The 23,806-nt window shown below is 37.9% G+C and overlaps 1 protein-coding gene across 1 annotated transcript; it reads right to left on the bottom strand.

Moving 5' to 3' along the window:
• Positions 1-10,464: 10,464 nt before the first annotated feature.
• On the bottom strand, positions 10,465-21,486 carry prokr1b (prokineticin receptor 1b). The gene is made up of 3 exons (XM_069139931.1): positions 21,131-21,486; positions 19,296-19,949; positions 10,465-11,812 (listed from the first exon to the last, which is right to left on the bottom strand). Exons 2-3 carry the CDS (start codon positions 19,745-19,747, stop codon positions 11,107-11,109), a joined length of 1,158 nt encoding a protein of 385 aa, XP_068996032.1. The 5' UTR covers positions 19,748-19,949; positions 21,131-21,486; the 3' UTR covers positions 10,465-11,106.
• Between the last annotated feature and the right edge of the window lie 2,320 nt (positions 21,487-23,806).

The raw sequence follows: 23,806 nt of genomic DNA, 5'->3' as shown, positions 1-23,806 counted from the left end.
TTACAAATTGATTTAATGGATTTTAGAAGCTCCCTCTCCGATAACAAACAAAGTGTGAAAAAGCAGAGGTAAAAACAGCAGAATCTATAAAACTTCCCCCAGTGTAAAATGGGAAAAAGAAAATCAACAAAACCATAGGAACAAAAGAAAACACTCATTCCTCAAATCATGGTACTATGGATATATTTAAAAGATATCTTTCTCTTTTGCCATTGTGCTGGCATTTCAGAGGGGGACAATTATGAAATGTAATGTTGTAATATGTGGGGGAAAATAAGCTTTTCCAAAATGTGGACAAAACGCCTTCTTCATTGCAGCAGCAACATTAAGTAGCTAACACTGTGTTGCCTCCAACTGTCACCCCTTTTAAATTTCAGTGTAAGAGATCACACAACACAGCTGTTTCTTACATTTCTGGTGTCAGTCAGTACATCTAAAATAATGATTTGTCTCCCTGCAACATAGACCTATCTTTTTATTTCGCGAGTGGCATTTACTGCCGAGCCTAACTCAATAAGACCACAACGTTATACTCATATGGGTGCTTGACAACAGAGGCAGAAAGATATGTCAATGACAGCACTTCTAGTGTGTGATCGGTACTACAGTATCAAAATACCAGATAAATGATCACACAGTCGACAGGCATCATACGGACTTTTACCCCGCTGAGACTGAGCACAGATAACGGTCATGCTTTTCAAAACCTTCCTGACATAAAACATCCAGTCTTCCAAGAAGATAGTGGCACTGCACCGTTTATATGTTTTCCAACCGGCTTGAAACTAAATAGGAGGAAGGGGACCACTTTTCAGTTGTTTAGTGAAAAATGTAAAATTAAAACTCTTATTTGATCGGAGCCCTGTCTGGCACAGCATTTTTAAGTTTATCTGCATTCACTTTAACCCTGCATCAGAAACATCAGGCAGCTTCTGACTCATCAGTTGTGAGAGTTTCACCAAACTGATATTTAGAGCCCTGTTTAAGTGTGGAACAAATTTTACTTCATCTGTGACTGTCGACTCCCAAGAGGACTCTTATGATTCTGCGCTCAAATAACATGTTTTATTTTAGATTGGATCTGTACCCTGCTGTTAGATCTCAGTTCAGCTTCTGTCCAGGTTGAGTACTTCAAAGCTCCTCCAACTAAAGGCCCATCTTCGATCAAATGTTCAACAGACACAGACAATGTCTGCAAGATTGGACCTGTTACTTATTGTTAAGCATTTAAAATGAGTGCGTGCTTTCTTTGTTCTAACTTCAAAAGGTTTTGCCGTCTGACTCCCCGGGTACCACATTACGTAATGCAGATGACATGTTTTTGTTCTTCACAGACAGATATATTCAGGGAACTTCACAAGTGACAAAAATGGTGATATACTTAAAAAAAATTGATATACATTTAATAAATTTCATTTGTTCCATATCATCAATTCCAGGTCATTGTACCTTGGCTAACACGACTTCATATTATATTATGCTATGTGAAAAACATGTGAGAAACTCTACTGAATAATTGAACAGCACCTCATCTTTGATGAAACAAAGAGTCAACATTTGAAGCTGAGCTGCAGTTCAAAAGTTGAATCGAACTGATATTAAGCCCAGCTGTCAACAGGAGCTTCCATAGGAATTTGGAACAAAAGGTTGTCTAATCAATTTATAGGTCTAATTGCTTGGAGGTCCTTATGGAGATTGGGTTACTGAAAGGTTTGATCAGCATAAGAACGACGTAAATGGGATGCTATGACTTTCAAATCAAAAGATATCTACTTAGTTAAACACCTGTGGGAGATTTCGAACAAGCTATAGGAAGCAGCATCAAAACACCAGCTGAGGGAATTATTCTTTGTTGGAGTTCAGCACACAGACATGCAACATCGTAATTTCCTGTTGGCTTTAATGACAACTATTCACACTGATAACTCATCTAACCACACACGAATCACACCAAGTAAATCAACCAGGATTATTCTATTTAATTTTGGATTTGAAAGGATCAACCGATGTTGTGCAACTTGACATTTAACAAGCTTGTGTGGTTTGCAGCTAACTCTGAGAGGTTAGAATGAGAGTCAGCACCAAGGAATTCAATTATCTTGGGAACATTTGAAGAGCATGGTTGGTAGGGTTGTTTGGACTGTCTTTTTTAACCTCCTGACTTGATAACAAATAGAACGATAACAAATTATAATGGATTTTGTGTTAAACTTAACAGGCACATTGCCACAATTACAACATATGAAACTTGGTGACTACAGCGGCTTTGGAATTTCCATCATACCACCAACAACTGTGTCTATTGCTGTGTTTTGACACAACTTTAAGTATTTGCTGAAATTTCCTGACATGAAACATGACTAAAACTGCACTCATAATAATTGAATTACAGAAATATTACTACACAGCAAATTTCTGCAGTGAAGTATCCTGGAGTTAAACAAAGAGTTTGATTTTGGGAGTCTATTTTCTAAGTATAAATAGTTCATATTCAAACAACTCAAGGTTAAAGCGAATTGTCCTATTCGTGAGAGTTGAGTTTGGACTCTCAAAGAGTTCAGGTTCAACTCCTGAAAAGTGTTAAAATTCAACTCCTAGAAAAGAGTTACTTTCACTCTGCTTGAGAGTGTATTTGATGATCTCATGTACAAGCAAAAAACTACTTGTTGAAGGTTGGAGGGAAATTTTCTGTTGGTGAAAGGATCTCATTATTGCAGGATAATTAATATTCATTAAGATAAATCTTTTGACTGTAACATTGTATATGTAAACTATTTTAATAATCTGTTAAATGTTTGTGACTAGTATTTCTCTAAGTTTAGTTATATAATACTAAACTGAAATGCATCATTTTGTATATTGTCATTTGACAGATATTTATACCTCTAATAGCAATTATCCAGTGCACCTTCTTACCAAAGCACAGACAACGCTGTAACAAAAGAAAAAAGAAAAAAAGAAACAAGGAAAAGATGTTATTTTCTGTTTTTCCCTTTTGTCCCAGGGGTGAAGGAGAAGCTATTTCCACAGCCAGCAAACCAGAACACTTAATTTTCCATTACTCTGAGGGCTCCTCCAAGACTCTGAAGAGGCTCATTGAATTTGGACCGTCCAGGACACAGTAAATGACGAGTGCAACCCAGTGTTAAGAAACAAGATTTACCAGGACACAAGAGGGTAACACAACAGGAAAATGATATTGTTCATAATAAAACTACTAATAATGATTCAATGCACAATGTGTTTTTAAATATACTCAGGAGTATTAACACACCACATTTGTTTTCGTTTCCAATTTTCATGAGTTGGAGTAAAATATCCAAGACACATTTTATTTACACAAAAAGTGTATTACTCTCAAATTTTGTTGGCAATTAAAAAACAAAAATCTGTGTTAGTTTGCACTTATTCTTTGCCAAGATAATCCATCCACCTAACAGGTGTGGAATATTAAGATGCTGAATAAACAGCATGATTATTGCACCGGTGTGCCTTGGACTAGTTGCATTAAAATCAACTCTAAAATGTGCAGTTGTATCATGCAACACAACATCACAGGTGTCACAAGTTTTGAAAGTTTGTGCATTTGGCAATACTAACTGCAGAAATGACCACCACAACTGTTGCCTGTAAATGTTCATTTTTGACCATAAGGTTTCTCCACCGTCATTTATGATAGTTTGGCAATAAATGCGTCCGTTTTCACAACAGTTGATTTTCACAAATGAAGAATTTCTGTAAAAACTGCCAGAAAACATCTCGATGAAACTCATCTGAGTGCTTATTGTCCACACTGGAGTCTTGGCCTCCCTGCAGTTTATCATCATAATGGGCTTGAATGGGCAATTACTCATCTTGAATGGTATCTGGCACTTTGGAGTTCTTGTAATGGATGAATCTTGCTTTACACTGGACCAGGCAGATGGAAATGTAAGCGAGCCATTATAAAAAGAGCAGTTTTGTTTGGAGGAGCGGTTATGGGATGGAAAGTAATGAACTGTGGGCAATGAACACAGGTGCATTTGATTGATGGCAGTTTGAATGCACATTGGTGATATTGGTGACACGATTCTGATGCCCATTATTGCCTCACGTAGCAGCACGATAATGTGCATCCATGTTGCAAGACTCTGAACCTGAAAACATCCCAGTTCTTGGCTGAATGGCAAATGGACTTGTATTCTTATCACCTTAGCAGTCTCAGAGCGCTTTACACTGTTTTCCGTTCACCCATTCACACACTAATTGAGCTGCCATGCAAGGTGCTCACCATCAGGAGCAGTACATTCAAATACCAATTTGGGGTTCAGTGTCTTGCCCAAGGACAGGAGAAACTGGGGATCAAATCGAACCTTCGATTAGTGGGCAACCCGCTCCACCATCTGAGCCACAGCCGGCCATGACTTGAATACTCGACTGATTTGTTACCCATTGAGCATGTTAAGATTATCTAGATTGGCGTAGAAGACCGTGTTTTCCAATTCCTGCCAATATCCAGCAACTTTACACAGCCAATGAAAAGTAGTGGACCAGCATTCCACAGGCCAAATCAACAACCTGATCAACTCTATGCAAAGAAGATGTGGCAAGCAAGTAAATGGTGGTCACAACAGATACTGACGGGTTCTCTATGGAGAGTGGCAGAAGACAGTTTGATCTATATCATCAACAGCAGTAGCAAAGTCAATATGTAGTTTTCTTGGCTGTGTAAAATGTCATCTTCTTCCCAAGGATAGGGTAGCACTCTGGTTTTTGTTTCCTTCATGCCATAAATTTGGTCTGTTGAGGCTTGATATCTCTCTAAACATCAGTAATCCATCTATCAGCGCAGTGTCTCCTTGTTTAACAATGAGCCTTCAGACCCATGCAGTAATTGGAAGGTGTGCTTGACAAAGATTTATGGTATATTAGCTGTTGAGATTGTTATTGATGGATGGTCTTGGCAGGTTATTGCGAAATTACGACAAGTTGTGTTTTGTTTACTCATCCTCCTCTTCTGTAATGCTCCAGAGTGGCTAAAATTTGGACCTTGACAGGCTGTCATCACTGTGCTGGGCCAAAGGGAGAGCCACATTAACAACTGATGACACAGTGAAATTGATGGGTTCCTGTTTGAGTTTGTGCCTGGTGGGGCTGAAGTCAGAACCAATATATTGATCCGTAGGATGTGACACTGTCTTAAAGGTTATAATGACACACTGAGGAATTTCTGAGGCTCAGATACAGACAAAGACTTGAGGTGAGGTTCTGAAAGGCAAAGTCTTTCCTGAAAAAAAAAAAAAAAGGTAGCCAATAACTGGGAATCAATACAAAACCAAAAGCAAATCCAGGCATGATGGAAGCAAAAAAACAAAAGCCAGAGAAGAAAGCTAGGTCAATAAACAATTTTGACTATCATTAGGAATAAACGCAATGAGAAACGTAAAGACAATCTGGCAAGGGAACAGGGAAACCAGGGGAGTAGTTAGATGGGGTTGGCTGATGACCAGGGACAGGTGAGCTATAGGATGCAGGTGTACATGATAAAGGGAGCGGGAGACATACAAGGGCAGGAACTGACAAAACATGTGAGTACTACAAGATTAAATAAGGAACACAACATGATTAATGACTGATGGGATCTTACACATACCGTACCCCACATTGATTGATGTTCAGTAACATTCTTATATTTTTCACATGACAAAAGCTGCATGCACACTTTATGGGTTGAGGATAGATTGATGGGAAAAATTGACAAAATTATTTATCTAAAATTAAATCTTTAGCACAATAAAGTGGGCAAAAAGTACAGAGACATGAATATGTCTGTGAACATTCTCAGCCATCCAAGTAATACTTAATCGAAGTTTTATTGGAGGGCAAGTGGAGACATACGTTCTAAAGAGACTGTGCACGTTGTAGCCTTACAAAACAGTGAAGGGTCCATTTTCTGACAAGAAAGAAACATTATAATTGCAGTTGCCTTACATCACTTAATTGATATTCTTAGCCGAGACAGAACATATTATTAATTTGAAGGTATGCAAACCTTGCTGAGCAGGTAGCTGACTGAGTTTCAGCCAATATTTAAAAAAAATAAAAATTACATGTAATATTTAAAAGTGCAAAAAAAATCTGTCAAAGTTACAACCAATGTTATGAACAATGACCGGAGGATTGTCCTTTATCATAAAAACATGTATCTACCTTTCACATCACACAATTCTATTCAGAGACACCTGCAGCCCTGTATAATAAAGGACAGTCGGCAAATGGAAAGGTCCTCATTTAAGCTCTTAAAGGAACAATATTGATTAAATTGTTCTCTGGTGAGCACAAACTAAGCCTGAAATCAGAATCATTATTCATGACCAGCCAATGATTTGCTGTCACTGGGTGTCTTCTGCCTGCATGGCTGTGGGCCATGTAAGGATAGGGTAGAGCACAAACATTGCATTAAACTGCTATCTAAGAGAAGTGGGGTTAATGGCCTTGGTTTGACATCTAATAGCCATTTGTCTGCTGAAGAAACTGGCTCCTGGCAAGGCTTTCCCACATGTTGATCTCTCAAGGATGCCTTGCCTCTATTTTCAAAGGATTATTTCATTGTGAAATGAGTGGAGCCAAATCTAAGTACATTGAGTATATCCCTTCAGTTAGAAATAGGTTAACACATTAAGTGAGATTCAAGCTGAGCACAAAAACAGGTAGAGTGAATGTTAGAACTTTTGGATAATGTCAGATTTGGTTCTCTGGATAGAGTCACCCTGCTGAATTTTCTCCTTTTGGCACATAAAACTTGAACCAACTGCGCAGACCGGTCAAGAGAATGATACATCGCTGCTCCCACCGATGAACATCACACACACAAGGGTCAGAATGTAAACAGTCCAGTTGACGAGTAAAATTATCTTCCTTTAACATGAAGTTAAATATCACCACCATCATTTTCATGAATTTGCATAATGTGTTTACTGCTTTAGTCCCTGCAAGACATTTTCAAATAGATTTACTCTATTTCTTTACATGTACATGTACAGCATACAACCTTTGAGACAAACTCTAAAAACAGTTCAAAAAACCTCTGGGACTTAGCTGAGACTCTAACATCCATAATTTAATATTGCCCTTCATACAGTATGCCCTGCCACTGGATCTTTTGACTATTGATAAAAAAAAAAAAAATGACACTTATGAAATAAGTTTAATGTTTATATGAACTTGAGTATGTAATCTTATATTGGTGCACCTTAGTCAAAAAAATCTCTATTGGTATTATTTGAACCTCACCGGTTTACAGAAACCACCTCTGTCTTTACATTGAGCTTTGATGTATATCAAGTGGTCTTTCATTCAATTAAAAGGACTGTGCAGAACCAGTGGCCTTTTTTTATAATTAATATTCTGTAGTCTGTACATATTTGTATTAGTTTCATGTCAATGGGACTTGGTAATGGTAAAATGTCTTTCTTTAATTTTAATGTCAATAGAAATGTCTGAGGAGTAAAAGAAAACATGGGGCTTCTGAGCAAGGTGTGAAATACATGTTGAGGCATAATGCTGGTGTGCAAACACTTGAACCTCATCAAACAAAAAAACCATTGGGGACAGACAAGGTGTCTGTTGGAGGAAATATTAATGTGTTCAGAAATATTTATTTGTCCAACCTAATGGAAGGTTTGCTGGGGAAGGGAGGCACAGTGAAAACAAAAACCCAACCTTGCATTGTCTGAGCCTTTACCCACAGGGCCGACAGCACATAGACTAATGGGGGCAATAAGCAAGGACCCTGATAATGGCAAGGTAAACAGAGTTCCTAGCAATACACAACAGTCTGTATGACAATTAGCATAAGAGGCAACAATCTTCGTAAGCTGTCAACATACTAAACAAGAATCTAACGGGCAAATGAGGAGGAGCATGACTAATCTTATTGTAGGACAATAAGTGTGACACTCTGTGGAATGAGGTTTGTGAGAAAAAAAAGGTCAGCATATGCAATTTATAGTTAATGTGTTTCATATGACAGTATCTTATTACTTCTTTTCCTCCTCAACAGGGGATTAGCTTAGAGCTTGTTAAATGTGAATCACAATGGGCCTTATAAATGAACGATAGTTACATTCAAGCCCTCAGCAACTTCACACAATAGGCTGCTGATAAAACCAAAAAACTGCCAGACAAATCTCTCCATATTTGACAGAATCACAGAGTTTTTAAATCTGTCTGACTGAATGAATGCCTCCTGCACACACTATGTGGGCAGAGCATGCGCACTATAGAGTCTTCTGTTGGTCCAGCCAGCTAACTTCCAATTCATCCTTCACTAACTTGAACTGGGGTGCAATAATTGAATTGTGTGTCCCTTCTAGACTTTCCAAATGTTATCGTGCTAAATTGATCAAAATCTGATTGTGAGTCATTGTTAATTGCTCAAAAAAAATGTATACACCATTTTACCTACCCAACAGCAGCAACAGAGCAGGCCACTGTTGAGACTCACCATGTGCAAAACAAAAGGGGGGGCTTACATTTAAAGATAAAAGCCTGAACAACAGAAACAGTGCCAAAACCCTATCTGGCTTCGGACTTCTGATTGTGAAGTTTTGGCTCAAATAAAACCCTGGATGATACCTCTTCGAACTCAACCTTCCATGTGACGCAGGCATAAAGCTCAGTGGGCACCATTCTTCAGCCTCTGCCAGCGTGACTCTAGCCTGGAGTTACCAAACCAAAATTGATTATGTGAATATTCGGGTGTGAGTGCGATCCATAGGAACATTTTGCAGACATTGCTTTCTACTGGGGGTAGACCTCAGGTACATTTTTAAACTACTGGAGCAACCTTGAACCAATTGGCATTGACTACCATATGATGTATGATGTGCAAGAGAAATCGCCAGCTATAAACAACAGTTACCTTCCCTAAGTATGAGCAAAACCCTTTGGCAATAAGGCGACAATGTCTTTGCCCTCGATAAATAACGTTGTGTATCGTTTTTGCTTTGGCTTCAATAAATCAATATTTGCTAGCATTGCTACAATTGCTTGTACCACCTTATCTAGCTCTATCACTGCCGCCATTGTTGGAAATAGAAACAGACGTTTGACTTCAACATCATAGCACTTAGCCACCCCCACTGGTCTCTGATCCGTAGCTGAACAAACCTCAATGCGAACACGTTTTCCAAACTATCTTCAGAGCAAAGAATAAAGCTGTGAGCATTAGTCGGGTGGAGCCGGGCTAACGAGTGGGCACAGGAAGATCAGATATTTTGGCGGAGAAACAAAATGTTGTCAGTGAACACATCAATATGTTCAGTATCATTGTATTTTGTGAATTGCCGAATGTAATTTCATGTTGACAGGAAGTAAAATACCGTCCTAATTATATTTCCTTAAAAATATATTTACTGTTGAAAATTTGTTGTTATATAAACATGAATTTGACAGTGTCATAAAATTATTTCCCGCTGTCAGTTATTAAAGAAATCTTGGTGAATGACAGAACCAATCTCTCTCGACTAACACTCAATCCAAACAGTTTATAGACTGAACATCACAGCTGGATGATTCATGATTGTATAGAAATTATTCTCATTTGCATTTTGGCATTCATTGGCATTCAACATGATCATGGTTTTTGAATAACAATACCTCTTCCAAAATTGAAAGCCAGAGAAATCTAAATTAAAAAAATACTAAAACTTGTTGTACTTTGAGATATTTACATATAAACTCTCTTTGACATTTAATGCATTTTGGCGGCCACTCATAACATATTCCCTAAAATATCCTCTGATAAAATGAGGCAGTCATGACATTGCTACTTTAATTCAGGAACAGGTACATAGAGAAATGTAAAACTCATGATGGGTTGTTAACACAAGTTCAACAATGAGATTTAAAATGAAAAATAGTTGAATGTCACTGCATGAAGAACAACTGCATATTGACCATTAGGGGCTGACAATAAAACCTTACTGTTCATTTTCTTTATCCAACTTTGCACTTTAGAACACTTCTTGGTATCATGCGTGGTGCATTTCTACATTATTATTAAGGATCCAGACAATCCAGGTATATTATATTTGGTTTTTTTCCTTCTCGAACAGTTGCAGGAAGAGCACTTTAAAGACTGTTGTTGAGTGTTCATTGTGGCATTGTGATTCCAGTGTAGTGTTTTCCTACCCATGATTAATAAATAAATCCCACAACCTTTTGTTTGAACAAATGAAGTGCACAAACAAAGTACAGACAAATCTCTCAGAAACCTTGAATGTTTGAAATATGCCATGGAAGATACTGTTCTTTAGCCTTTCATAATTTATTTGTGCATGTCTATGAATCATGAGATGCTGTGTGCTGAGAAGGTATTTGAGAGTTTACCACTGATAATTTATAAATACACAGATTTTATGAGAAACTTACATCATTGTAAAAGCTTAATAAATATAAGTAGCCTTTGTTTTCAGTTTCTCAATATTTATTACTATAACCACACGTAAAATGTTTTGATCTACAAAGATAGCATGCAATATATTCATTATAATTTTCAAAGACAAATAACATCAAGCAAAAATATTTCATTTTTGATACATTCAAAAGACATGGGAATGTCTTCGTATTGTCACCCATTTTTGGTGAAATGCCATTTTAAAATGAAAAACAAACAGCAATAAAAATTTCAAGTTAGTGTCGATAGTTATTTAATCTCACTGAATATCAGTTTAAACAAAACCGATTAAAGAAATACAAAGATGAACATTATGGTTGGGTCAGTAAAGGCATTAGCAGCTCTTAATCTTACCTCTAATATAGTTTTGATAGTTGCGACAATATTTTACAATGCACAATTTATAGCCACAGCATGAATCGCACAACAATCACATTGTCATAACACAGAAATACTATACGTACTGCAGACTAAAAAATGTACGTGATATGTTGCCCCATCAGTCAAATTACTGTTGTTTACATTTACTTACACTTCATAAGGCTTGAACTCTTTTCAGAATGTGGAAATAAGAAATGCTCCATGTCAAAATCATCAATGGCAACTGTGTATATTTTGTATAGCAACAGTCCAAATCTCAATAAGTGCTAGATTACAGTCTTTTCTCTTCATCTCAGGTGAATGCATTCAATCTCCTCTGTTACAGGCATCGAGCAGGTCCTCATATCCATCTCATCCACAGTCTTACTGGGTGCATACGTTGACCTCCAGTGCAGCAGTACAATCTTCTTCAGGTACTTGACTGTGTTGTTCTTGACGCTGACAAAACAGAAGGTATTAATCATGCTATTGCTCATTGCAATGCACTCAATGATGTAGAAGGCCACCAATGAGTTCTTCTGGCGGGAGATGAGTGTTGGATGGAAGTCTCGCAGGATGGTGAAGCCATAGTATGGTGCCCAGCACAGGATGTACGCCGTCAAGATCCCAATCAGGACCATCACCGTCTTGCGGCGACAACGCAACCTCTTCCTGATCTGTTCTGTCTGGAAACCTGGGACATTTTTGAACCAGAGCTCGCGGGAAATACGGGCGTAACACATTGCCATCACGATCACAGGCCCAACAAACTCCAGAGCAAAAACAAACAGGAAGTAGGACTGGTAGTAGGCCTGCTGGTCCACAGGCCATATCTGGGCACAAAATACTTTGTGAGTGGTCGGGGAGGTGCCACCATGAGGGTATATGGTCACAGAAGCAAAGTAGGCGGAGGGAATTGATATCAGAATGGGAACAATCCAGACTCCTGTTATCAGGCAGTAAGCAGTTTGATATTTCATACGAGGCCTCAGAGGATAGACTATGGCCATGTACCTGAAAAAAATAGACATATTGTATCATTAATGAGGCAGAGAATAAACCTGAAAACCAATGAAATCACACAAGCTATTAAGCAGTTTGGGGGATGTGTGAGATCCATAAATACAAATGGCTCTCATTCCCTCATGGAAGATTAACATTCAAAACACAATCCTCCATTATTCAGCAAACTAAATATTTCATGTTGGCACAGGATTATTTTCTTTTGGTTTTTGTCTCTTAAGACACAAGTAATCCATATGTATAGCAAAGTGGTACAAATATGATTTCTATGAATTGATTGACAGGGTCACAGCACTGCATGACCTATCACCGATAGGTTATGTTTATTAGGATTGTAAAAACTTGTTTACATTTATGAATCTGGAAAAAAACTCATTAATTTTTAATAGTTATGTTTAAGAGGTGGGAAAATGCCTACTTTCAGGGGAACCTGTTTAATACACACATACACACTATAGTGGCACTAAGACAATCTAAATGTTGACAAAAAAAAATTACTGATAAAAGTTAGAATTCAAAACAGTTCAATCTTAAAATAGGTTGGTGGGTTATTTGGTGTCAGAACCATAAATGTGTTGTTTCAGCAAGGTAGATGACTCAAATGCAGAACACAAGAGGCTGGAAGTCTAACAAAAAGCAAACTTTGCTTCAAGGCTTATTTGCTTCAAGGCTTATTTGCCAAAAAAAATACAAAAAAACAAGGGAATTAAGAGATGATAAACTAAAATCCAAAACAGGCTTGACAGGAATGCGTGGCTCAAAATAACATTCTGGCAATCTGTGAGTTGAAGTATATTTGTCCAGATAATTAACCAACTGGCTGCAGGTGAGGTGGGTGTGTCTGCTGGAGACAAAGGAACCAGATATTTAGGTAAACGGCAGCAGCTGGGGATTAATAGGGGAACTGACAGTGACACAGGAAGGAAACCATACAACGTGAAAGGCACAGGGAGCAAAACAATGATAAAAAGCTCTTTATATGTGCAAGTTAACAATTCAAACAAATCATTCTTTCCCAGTCATGAATAAATTGGAAAATTAATCAAACACTATAAAACATGTTTGAAAAAAAATGGTTCAATTTCATTTTAATTACTTTTTATGTTACAGCGTTATAATGTACACCTTTTAATGTACACCTTAAAATACAACTAATATTTAAATATCCAACCTGTTTGCCACATTCTGACAGGCACCCAGATGCATGACTGCAGGTCTGATTCTCCTCAGCACTAAGGAATGTGTTGCTTGTTGTTAACACATTGACTGAACAATAATTCATAATAATTGCTTTGGCACACACAACTCTCATTATCAAACCTCACTGTTATGGCCGAGGTGAAAATAAATAAACACACCTCATAAAGCAAACTTGAACTATACTTCTTTGTAGAATATTGTGTGCACCCATGTGTAACCGCTCCACTTCTGCACACTTCTCCTGTGGGAGATGTGGGTGTCATCTTTGTTTTGTTTAGTTCTCATTATAATGCACTCTGCTGTTTCTTATTGTTTTTGCATGCACTTTTTCTCTTGCCATCATCATTATTTCTGTCTTTAACTGTTGATATTATGAATTTGGCATAATAGTGCTTATGAATGTATCTTTAACAATTGAGTGCTGTTGCCTGACAGTTCTGGTGAATTAAGAATGAATTGTCCCGTGGCGATATAGTTACGTAAATGTGTGTGTCGTCTGCATAATTATTATAACACCCTTTGTTGTTTTCCATAATCTGAGCTAGTGGAAGCATGCAGATGTTGAACAGAACAGGCCCCAGAATTGAACCTTGGGGAACACCACATTTGATTTTAGTCCGATCTGATGTGTAATTAGCTACAGACACAAAGTATTCTTGGTCCTTCAAGTAGGATTCAAACCAGTTTAGGGCTGTGCTAGAAAGTCCCACCCAGTTTTCTAGTCTATCTAATAGTATGTCATGGTTGACAGTGTCGAATGCAGCACTGAAATCCAGTAATACGAAGACTGAAATTCTGCCACTGTCTGTGTTTAATGGATGTTGTTGAAAACCTTAAGAAGAGCAGTTTCAGTACTGTGGTGCTGTCGAAAGCCTGACTGGAAGACATCAAAACAGTTATTTACAGACAGGAAGTTGTTCAAATGTTGAAAAACAGCTTTTTCAGTTATTTTAATTAAAAATGGGAGGTTTGATATTGGCCTATAATTTTTCATTATTGCGGTGTATAAATTGGTCTTCCTTAGGAGTGATTTAACAACTGCAGTTTTTAGGCTCAATCTGCCTGTGGGAAGACACCTGAGAGAAGGGATGTGTTTACAATTTGAAAAAGATCTGCGGTCATGCAGTTAGAAATATTTTTGACAAAGTGTGTTGGTAGGATATCAAAGCAGCAGGGGGAGGACTTCAGATGTTGTATAATGTCTTCCAGGCTTCCATGGTTGATTGAATGAAATTGTGCCATGGTTTTTAAGTGGATATTATTTAGAGACGGGGACAACATATACTGTGGTTGGTGTGGGGGCATGGACTACTTGTCTAATTTTCTGAATTTTCTCAGTAAAAAAAGGAGGCAGATTGATTGCAAGCCCAGGTTGATTGGAGGTCACCAGCTACTGTCACTGGAGGGTTTGTTAGCCTGTCTATGGTAGCAAATAAGACGTGTGTATTGTTATTGTTTTTGGTAATGATGTCAGAGGAGAGGGACTGCCTTGCATTTCTCAGTTCCAAATTATAACTGCATAGTATCTCTTATCTATAGATGTCACAGTAAACCTGGAGATTTGTTTTTTGCCACCTGCGTTCAGCTTTTCGACACTCTCTTTTCTCTATTCTGACCAGCGTGGCATTTATTCAAGGAGATCTTTGCTTACCAGAGACAACCTTCACTTTGGTGGGTGCAGTGGCATTAATGACATTTTTAACTTTAGAATTTAAGCTAGCTATAAGCTCGTTGACTGAGATGCAAGAGAGGGCTGGTGTGGATGAGAACCTCTGAATAAATAATTCACTGGTGTTTTTAGAGATGTAACACTTTGTCACGACCTCAGTTTGGACATTTGTGTGCAAGGAGATAGCACCCTCAAAGAAAACACAGAAATGATCGGAGAATGCAACATCAGTCACAGCAACCTTGGAAATGTTTAGACATTTGGTGATGATTAGGTCCAGAGTGTGCCTTCTGTTGTGAGTGGGCCCTGTCACATGCTGAGTCAGACCATAGTTATCAAGGACACCACATAGTTCTGTAGACCCTCTGTCCTGAGGATTATTAACATGGATATTAAAATCACCAACAATAACCATACAGTCAAAATCAATATAGATAATAGACAGCAGTTCAGTAAACTCATCAAAGAAGGTTGCACAGTATTTAGGTGGTCTGTACATGTTCAGGAATAAAGCTTGAGATGAATTCAGAACCACATATTCAAAAGAAGTAAAATGATCAAAGGACATCTGCTTGCATTGGAGAGAATAATTCAATAAAATAGCAACTCCACCTCTTTTCTTATGAGCCCTTGTTTCATTCATGAAACTGAAATTGTGAGGTGTTGATTTAATAAGAACAGGTGCACTGTTAAATTGGTCTCACCAAGTTTCAGTTAAAAACAAAAAGTCAAGCTTGTGCCTAACAATAACAGACACCTGACATTTAATAAAGCTAAGTTTAATGTGTTTAAAGCTTTATTTGACCAATATTTGGACAGGCTTTGGCTGATGAGGAATGCATGTTAAGTTTGATAAGTTTGCAGATTTACTATTGTTTCTTAGCAGCCTCACCTTTCTTTTTCTATAATCTATCAGGACAGGAATTGAGAAGGGTAGCTGCATACAGGTCCCCGACTTTTCAGAATCAGCTTTATAGGCCAGGTATGTTTGCATATACAAGGAATTTGACTACGGTTGCAGCTTCTCTCTCAGTGTGCAAAAAAAAAAAAAATCTAAAAAAGACAGACATAAATACACAGATGAAACATAAATAGGCATATATACAGCTAAGAAATGAATATATACATATATACACCTAAACAATGGTGCAATTGCACCTGCTGCAAATGGTGCTGATGCGGTTGGGTGTAGTGCAAAACATCGAGTGATGTTGAAGATGTTATGTGTTTAGCAGAGTGACGGGCTGCGGACAAAAACTGTTCTTGTTTCAGGTGGTCTTGGCGCACAGTGCTCTGTAGCGCCTCCCAGAGGGCAGGAGCTGAAATTCATTCCAGATATTGGCATTCTAATATCTCATTAAGCCAGGACAGTGTGATAATTAGCACAGAGTACAACACCAGGACCCTGAAATTAGAGCAGCTAAATCAAATCCATCCAGCATTAATGGCATTGTTTACAGCTGTGCTTTTTCCTGGGGTGACATGTCACAAAAGCCTATTAAACACACTCCAATTGACCAAACATGCTCAGGGATTGCACCTGTGCCCTTTTACACTTGAATCTCTAAGCACTGAATAATTAAAATGCCCGGGGCTGGGTTTCATTTTACACATTTCAGGACCTATACATAATAAATTTGGATACCTTTTTTTCCGTCTTAATGACATAACATACGTTTTATTAATGGGTGTTGCTTTTTCGACCTACTCACCGTAGACAGAATTTTGTTAACGGCATAATCCCTCTCTTTTAAGTGGACTTCTTAGCATAATGTTAATATTGAGCACTATTAACATTTGCTGATAAGCACTCTGGGTTCCCTTGCCATCTCGAACCAACAGTTTATTTCATTTTTTATTAACCATGAAAGGGATCTTTAATCAACACTTACCAAGTGCATTAAGTTTAACTTAAAACTGCAACAAATTATTTTCAGGCACTTTGTGGCAGTGAAAACCAGTTGTCAACATCATTACCGTTGATACGGCAAATTATGTTAGCAATAAATAATAAATTCTAGAAAATGATTTACACACTCTGCAGCTGTGGAGTAACATAATTCAATATCTGTAGTTTTTCGTCATCTGTAAAAGACCAGAATTCATTTTCATAAAGCTCTGTTCCTGTTCTTCCAGCTCCTGATGAAAAAAAAAAAATCGAGGTAGTCATTGTGTCTGTTTGATGTAAGGCTCAGAGCAGATACGTTGCTACTGTAAACATTTGTTTATTGCTATGTCATGTGGGATTTGTTGAAATCCATTGACAAAGAATCAATTTGTTATTTAGTTCTAAGAACATGAATGTCCCTATGACTAAATTGTTTGGTATATAAACAGCATGACTTCCAGCTCAAATCACTGGTGGGTAGAATGTGTTTGAAGTAGCCTGTATTTCAACATGTGCCAGTGGAGGACTGAATACGAAGGATACTGTTGTATGTACCTGCTGCATGCAAAACAGAATCAAGAAGAATGTTTTTTCATACAGATTTCAGGCTAATCAACAATGAAACATGCATCAAGCCATGTTTTGAAATAGCATTGTGGAAAGAAAAAAAAAAAACATCTTTCATTTTAATAAGCAGTACATCAAGATCATTCTCATTTGCAGTATGGTGCCAATTTATACTACAAAGATTGCAACATTAATTGAACAACTCGGATAACTATCTTTGAATGCGATATTCTTTAGGCAGCTTTAGGCAGCACACAATGCGTAAGTAATAGCACACGATCATGAGTGACTACTTATTTGATACACCACTTGGATCCACAAAAAGATAGTTAGATAATCATAAAGTAAAGTGGGACAACTTAAATACTGAGTAAGTTGAATGTTTGACAATTAGGATTTCTCAGATGGATGCGACATGGTGCTCGATGGTGCGATGTGGCCAGACAAGAGATTGACTCTCAATCTATCATGGTCTAAGGACCTGATATCTCTGCTTTTCTATTAAGAACGGGTGCAGATGAAGTGACACCTTCCAGGTCTCTATTTCCTAGAGGTCCCTCCATCCCAGCCAACACAATAGAAAAAGGTAAACATCACATCTGTCCCTAACAAAACCTGTCAGCAAGAGCATCATGATTTTTTACCTGTAGCTCTGACCTCTGTAGTGAATGTAGAAACACATGGTGAGCAAACTACAGCTGGATGCTGGCCCATAACTAAATTTGGTTTGCATGCAAACATCAGAGAGGCACTGATGATGAAGTCAACACCATGGTGCACTTAGTGAATCCTCAAGCCTATGACTGTTGGTTATTGATTTCAGTTCAACCTTTAACACCTACACTCCTACATACGCACTGACAACAAAGTCTCACAGCGGCCATACTTCCTTTGTAGTTAAGTTCAAACTCTGCCCATGTCCTTTACCCTGAGTACCAGCTTCTTCTCTCAGGCAGACTCAGCTGCTTTAAGATCTCCGCCGTCCCCACTGTCCATAATACGATAAATTAGCCAGAGGCAAACTGCATAATGCTGCATTTAATTTAAAAGGGTGGAAAATGTACAATTTCAAAGCAATTTAAGCAAAAATCACTTTTTTCAATGCCAATTTAAAAAAAAAAAAAAAAAAAAAAAAAAATATATATATATATATATATATATATATATTGTAATGTGACCCTTATAAATTTCAATTCCCAGACTTTCCCCATTGCCTATAACAGTGTGTGCCCTCCTTTTTCCTGATTTCTATGGAGGGGTCGAGGTCTCCTTTATATGACGTGTACATATACATGTACATTTTATAATGTTCCATTGTTGATGAGGCTTACTGGCTGAACACAATTCAAATAACATAGATTGTAAATTGTATTATGTAATGTATTGTAACATTATGTGTTGTACAATGGACAATGAACAGTTTATTGGTTGATGACAGTCAGTACATGTTATAGGTGTTGTGTCTGTGCATGTGTATGGTTGACAGCCTGTGTATGTATCGTATATATGTGCTATGGTCTTTCTATTTTACCAGCATGTACTGCATGTGTCCAACACAATTTTCCTTTGGGACAATTACATCTTTTATAATGTATTGTATCTCTTATTTAACTGCCCAGTTGTTCCTGATTTGTTTCTCAGTCAGTAACTACCCACTTATTTGTGAACGAAAGCAGGGCATAACCGTTGACATATGTGGCCTGTTTTCATCTACACATTGGTTTACCTAACCTGCCAATAAAATAAATAAAAAAAGACTTGCATCAATGTCTCTACATTAATCTCTTGTTTACAATAAAATGGTGAATGTCGAGCATGTTGTATTAACTGAGTCAAACAAAGACCTCATGTCCAATAGAGAAAGAATAAATGGTGTAAATAGATATATTTAGACTATACAATAGTTGACATTTTCTGCTGCCGTGTCATTTCCCATCACAGCTGTACATATGTTTATACTGGTTTTGTAAGGATCTCTAAGGAGAAGTAACAATACTGACAAATAAAATACTGTAGCTTTGTTCAATCAAATCTCTGTAGACATCTCTGAAAGATCTTTTTAAAAGAAGCAGTGGCTTATCGAACTGAACACACTTGCATGCTCAGAGGGACACAGACACACAGAGATACGAGGGGATTAACTGACTCACCGGTCAACTGCAATGGCCAGCAATGCGTTTGTGGACACGTAGAGTGACACAGTCCGGAGATAGTTCACAGAGGCGCACATCACCAATCCATGATCCCAGGAAAGCTGTTTTACCACATAGTAGTCCACCAGGAATGGGCAGCACACTACTGACACAATGAAGTCTGAGATGGCCAGATTAGCAATGAGCAGGTTGGTGAGATTGCGAAGCTTTTTGTAGCGTGTCAGTGTGGCAATGAATATGAAGTTTCCCAAACCACAGACGAGCATGATGCAGACAAGGACCACGCCAATAATGATGGTGGCCACAAAGAAGGCCTGGCCCTGCGTGGTGTCTGGGATCTCATCAGGAGGGATGCCGTAGTCCATATCATAACTGTCCATATAATGGTCCACCCTTTCCTGCATCTCTGTAGAAGCATCTACCATGTGACTGATGTTTGAGTCCCCCATGTCTTAGCAAATGCTCTTATTTTTGTTAAAAAAACAAAACAAAAGACTTGATTTTGAGAACAAATTGATGCAACAAATTAGGTGAAAAATGGTGATGCTTTTTAGTATGATGCCAGTGATCCTTTCCTCAACTGAGTTGTTTGTGTGAAGATGAGAATTGGAACAGGCTGAGTTTTCTTTGAAAACTGAAGCACATCTTCACCTGGAACAAAAAGTACCCATCTCAGCTTTAACACAGGGTCATGATTCATGGCAACAAGATATGATCAAAACAATTTACATGATCTCAGTGCTTCAGGTATAATCATGGTGGCACGGGTGGCATTTCTATGATATTTTCTGATGAAAATTATGTGTGGATGATGTCATTACATCTATAAAAAAAAAAGGGGCTTTATGCAATTTATTAGGGCCTTGTCACTTCAAGCCAACGTCACAGACTAGGCTCAGGCTGATGACGGTGCATTGAAATTTGCTGCTCAACTAGTCACTTCAATCCCTCTTAATGCATATGAGGTAAGTAACACTTATGGAAAACCCATTACAATAAAAAGAGCATTTTTAATCAGATAAGAGCAGATTTGTTATAATATATTACAATATAAAGCGAGAAAGACAGAGAAACAGAGAGCGAGAGAGAGACAGCCAAGACAGCAAAAATACAAATATGATGTAAAATTATTTATTTTTTACTATCATTGGTTATGTAATATTCTAAATGTGATGATGGAAAAATGGTGATGCTTTTTAGTATGATGCCAGTGATCCTTTCCTCAACTGAGTTGTTTGTGTGAAGATGAGAATTGGAACACGCTGAGTTTTCTTTGAAAACTGAAGCACATCTTCACCTGGAACAAAAAGTACCCATCTCAGCTTTAACACAGGGTCATGATTCATGGCAACAAGATATGATCAAAACAATTTACATGATCTCAGTGCTTCAGGTATAATCATGGTGGCACGGGTGGCATTTCTATGATATTTTCCGATGAAAATTATGTGTGGATGATGTCATTACATCTAAAAAAAAAAAAAATAACCTCTGTGCCTAGAGGTAAATATAAATAAGAATTAAAATACAAAAACATTTCAGAAACTCTACAAGTACATGTATAAATGTACTTGAATTTTGGAGCGAGTTTAAAACCAAACTTTTTAAGCAAACAGTTCCGTAAAACTGTAGGGGGTTTCGATTGGAGTATTACGCTCTGACAGATAATCACGGACTGAAGGGAGATCACAGCCCGTGAGTTCTTATAAAAGGTTGGAGAGAGACAGTTTCTTTGTTATTAAAAAAAAGAAAAAAAAAAAAAAAAAAAGAAGCAATTTCGCATAATAAAATGCAGCGAATTAGGATAAATCGTAATCATTTCAAGCACTTACCTGCAAATGTTAGAGAAGGTCCCTCGAGTTTTCATTGGAAGCAAAAAATTACCCGCTATGTGTAGGAGCTGTGAAACCAGAGAGACGCCCTGCGTTAATGGACAATCCAACCAGTGGAGACACAAAGTCGCTCCATCAGCCTCCAATGCGCATTGACTGTATCTGCTGCTAGACTTCTCCGCTCTCCTGCGGCGTTTCCTTGAAAGGCAAAAGTTGCGTCTGTTTCTCCTCGGTCTCAAATGACAAATGTGGGGATGATGCGCCGTGGAGAAATCACCACATCTTTCAGGAGGTGTGAGAGCGGAGGGTGTGCGTGTGAGCGTGTGTGGTAGTTGAAAGTTCACCACTTTAATGGGCGTTCTACAGTGCGCACCAGGTTGCTACTGCCAACCCAAGACGCACAGGACAGATGGATGAAGGAAGCTGAAAGCAACAGGCTACTCAAATCATTTTACTGGATATGCTGTCCCGTTCTTTCCCCTTCAAGCCTTTTGTTTATCATGTCACATTGCAGTTTATATCACAGTTGATTATTCCTTACTGAATCTCATTTAAAAGGTGCCCGGGTCCCCCTGAAACAAAGTCATCGCTTAACTTGGATCTCATACAGTAGGAGAAGAATATTTATTTTATTAGATTATTAGATTATTTCATTTTATTACACGTTCTGAGTCTGGGTACACCATTATTGTTTTATTTTATTTTTTTAAGTGAGATGGTACTTTAACGTTAAACCTTAATTAACTCAGTTTTTTTTTTTGTCCTCCAGGGTGCAGTAAAAACAAGCTGTAAACACAATATAATATTGTCTTTAAGAGCTGGAGTGCAGGTCTTTTACATATAAATGAACATCTAGAACATTCAAGCCCTTGCCAAATGAATTCTCACAATGCTGACTAAGCCTATGGCCGCACGATGAATCTCTGTGTTTCACAGTACAGAACGTTTTTAAATATGGTGTTGGTAAGACATTTCCGTGCAGGCCGCATGAATGCATACTCGGCATCCTCTATTGCCAGAAGCACGCAGCACAGACTTCCGACTGTCGGGTTGATTTAGCCGCGTGCTAAAGTGAAAGGGGATGAAATAATTAAATTGTACAGCTCATCAAGACTTGTAATGTAACTGTAATGTAAATGGACTGAATTCTGATAATGACACAATTTTGAGGGGGGTTGTGACATTCAAAACAATTCATCCACCATTACAGCCACAACAATAGCGACAGAGCCGGCAACAGCAGAGCCTATAGGCATGTGTCAACATTGTTTTTGTACTCACAACCGATGGCGGAAGGAGGAGACGAAAGTTCTGCTTAGCAGAGTTATGTTAATGTCATCAACTTGTCAGCAGCGGTGGTCATGTCAACATGACAGATGTTCGTTCCCAAGTCCTAAAAGCAGTGACATCGTGTCAAACAAGCCATTGCTAATGTCACGAACTAGCGGCAAGTGTGCATTGCCATTTTGATTTTAATACTACTTTATTGTTTATAATTTTCACTATTGTTCACAGTTTTCTGACTGTGTGACATAAAATTATTATCTAGCCTACATTTGAAACAAAAGGAATATCACGTTAGTTTCTGTTGTCCTCCTAGACATCTATCAAATTAAAAATCTCATTTATTTACACTGGAAACCTTTCCAAAATCAACAACAAATAACATAGCCTACAAATACAAATAGCCTATAAACAATTACTTTGTGCATGATAGTGAAATAATGGTCCCGCCAGGTACATTACCCTACCTACCAAATGACTATCGCAAGAATTTGAAACCAAATATGACAACATTAGAAGTTATTATTCAGTAGAAACGGATGTATGTTCAAGACATGTAGGAATTAGTCAACTTTTTGGTGAGATTGGCAGATTTTGGAGGAGAAATCCATTTGGTTTGTCTCTTGATTGCTACAATTATACAACTCAACTAGTCAAGTTTGAATATAAAATAGGAGCAAACTATATGTTTTAATACTTTATTTGATATTCTTAAATATGTCAAGAATTAAATATGACAAAAGTGTATCTCAGATAATGGTGTGATTATTACTGTGTTGGAAATTGTGAATCAGTTAACTCTACTGGATGAAGCCTCAGAAAACCGTTTCATGTCTTCAGCAGAAATATTAATTGACACAATCATTTGCAGAGAGTCAGAAATGTAGGTCAGCACTTCACCATTTTGTCTCTAACCTCCTTTTTTCTTTGTCATCGTAAGTATCAACTGATTTGATGTTCCACATTTCCAGATAACGAGAGGTATCATCCCTGTTAATTCTTAGAGCACAGGAGCCTGTCTCCATCTACACAGTCATAACAGCTCTTGTATTTTCCCCTTTATTCTATCTTGTGTGTTGCTTGTAGCGACCCACAGTGCAGGAGGTCAGTGCCCTTGGGAGGATCCCTTTCCCTCACTGAGCTCGAGAAACATATGCTGAAGGAAAATTCCTTCATAATCGCAGGGTGAGAGAACGAATGGTCTACATTTAAAACGTCTTTGTGTACATTTAATCATCATCAGTCCACCTTTATACACTGTTCAAAAAAATAAAGGGAACACTTAAACAACACATCCTAGACCTCAATGAATGACATATTCCAGTTGAAAATCTTTATTCATTACATAGTGGAATGTGTAGAGAACAAAATAACAAGAATGATCAATGGAAA

The sequence above is a fragment of the Embiotoca jacksoni genome, unplaced genomic scaffold (genome assembly GCF_022577435.1).
Source record: "Embiotoca jacksoni isolate LCO1_2020_lvr unplaced genomic scaffold, fEmbJac1.0.p SCAF_87, whole genome shotgun sequence".
In the NCBI taxonomy this organism is placed as follows: domain Eukaryota; kingdom Metazoa; phylum Chordata; class Actinopteri; family Embiotocidae; genus Embiotoca; species Embiotoca jacksoni.
This window is presented reverse-complemented; position numbering and strand designations above follow the sequence as displayed.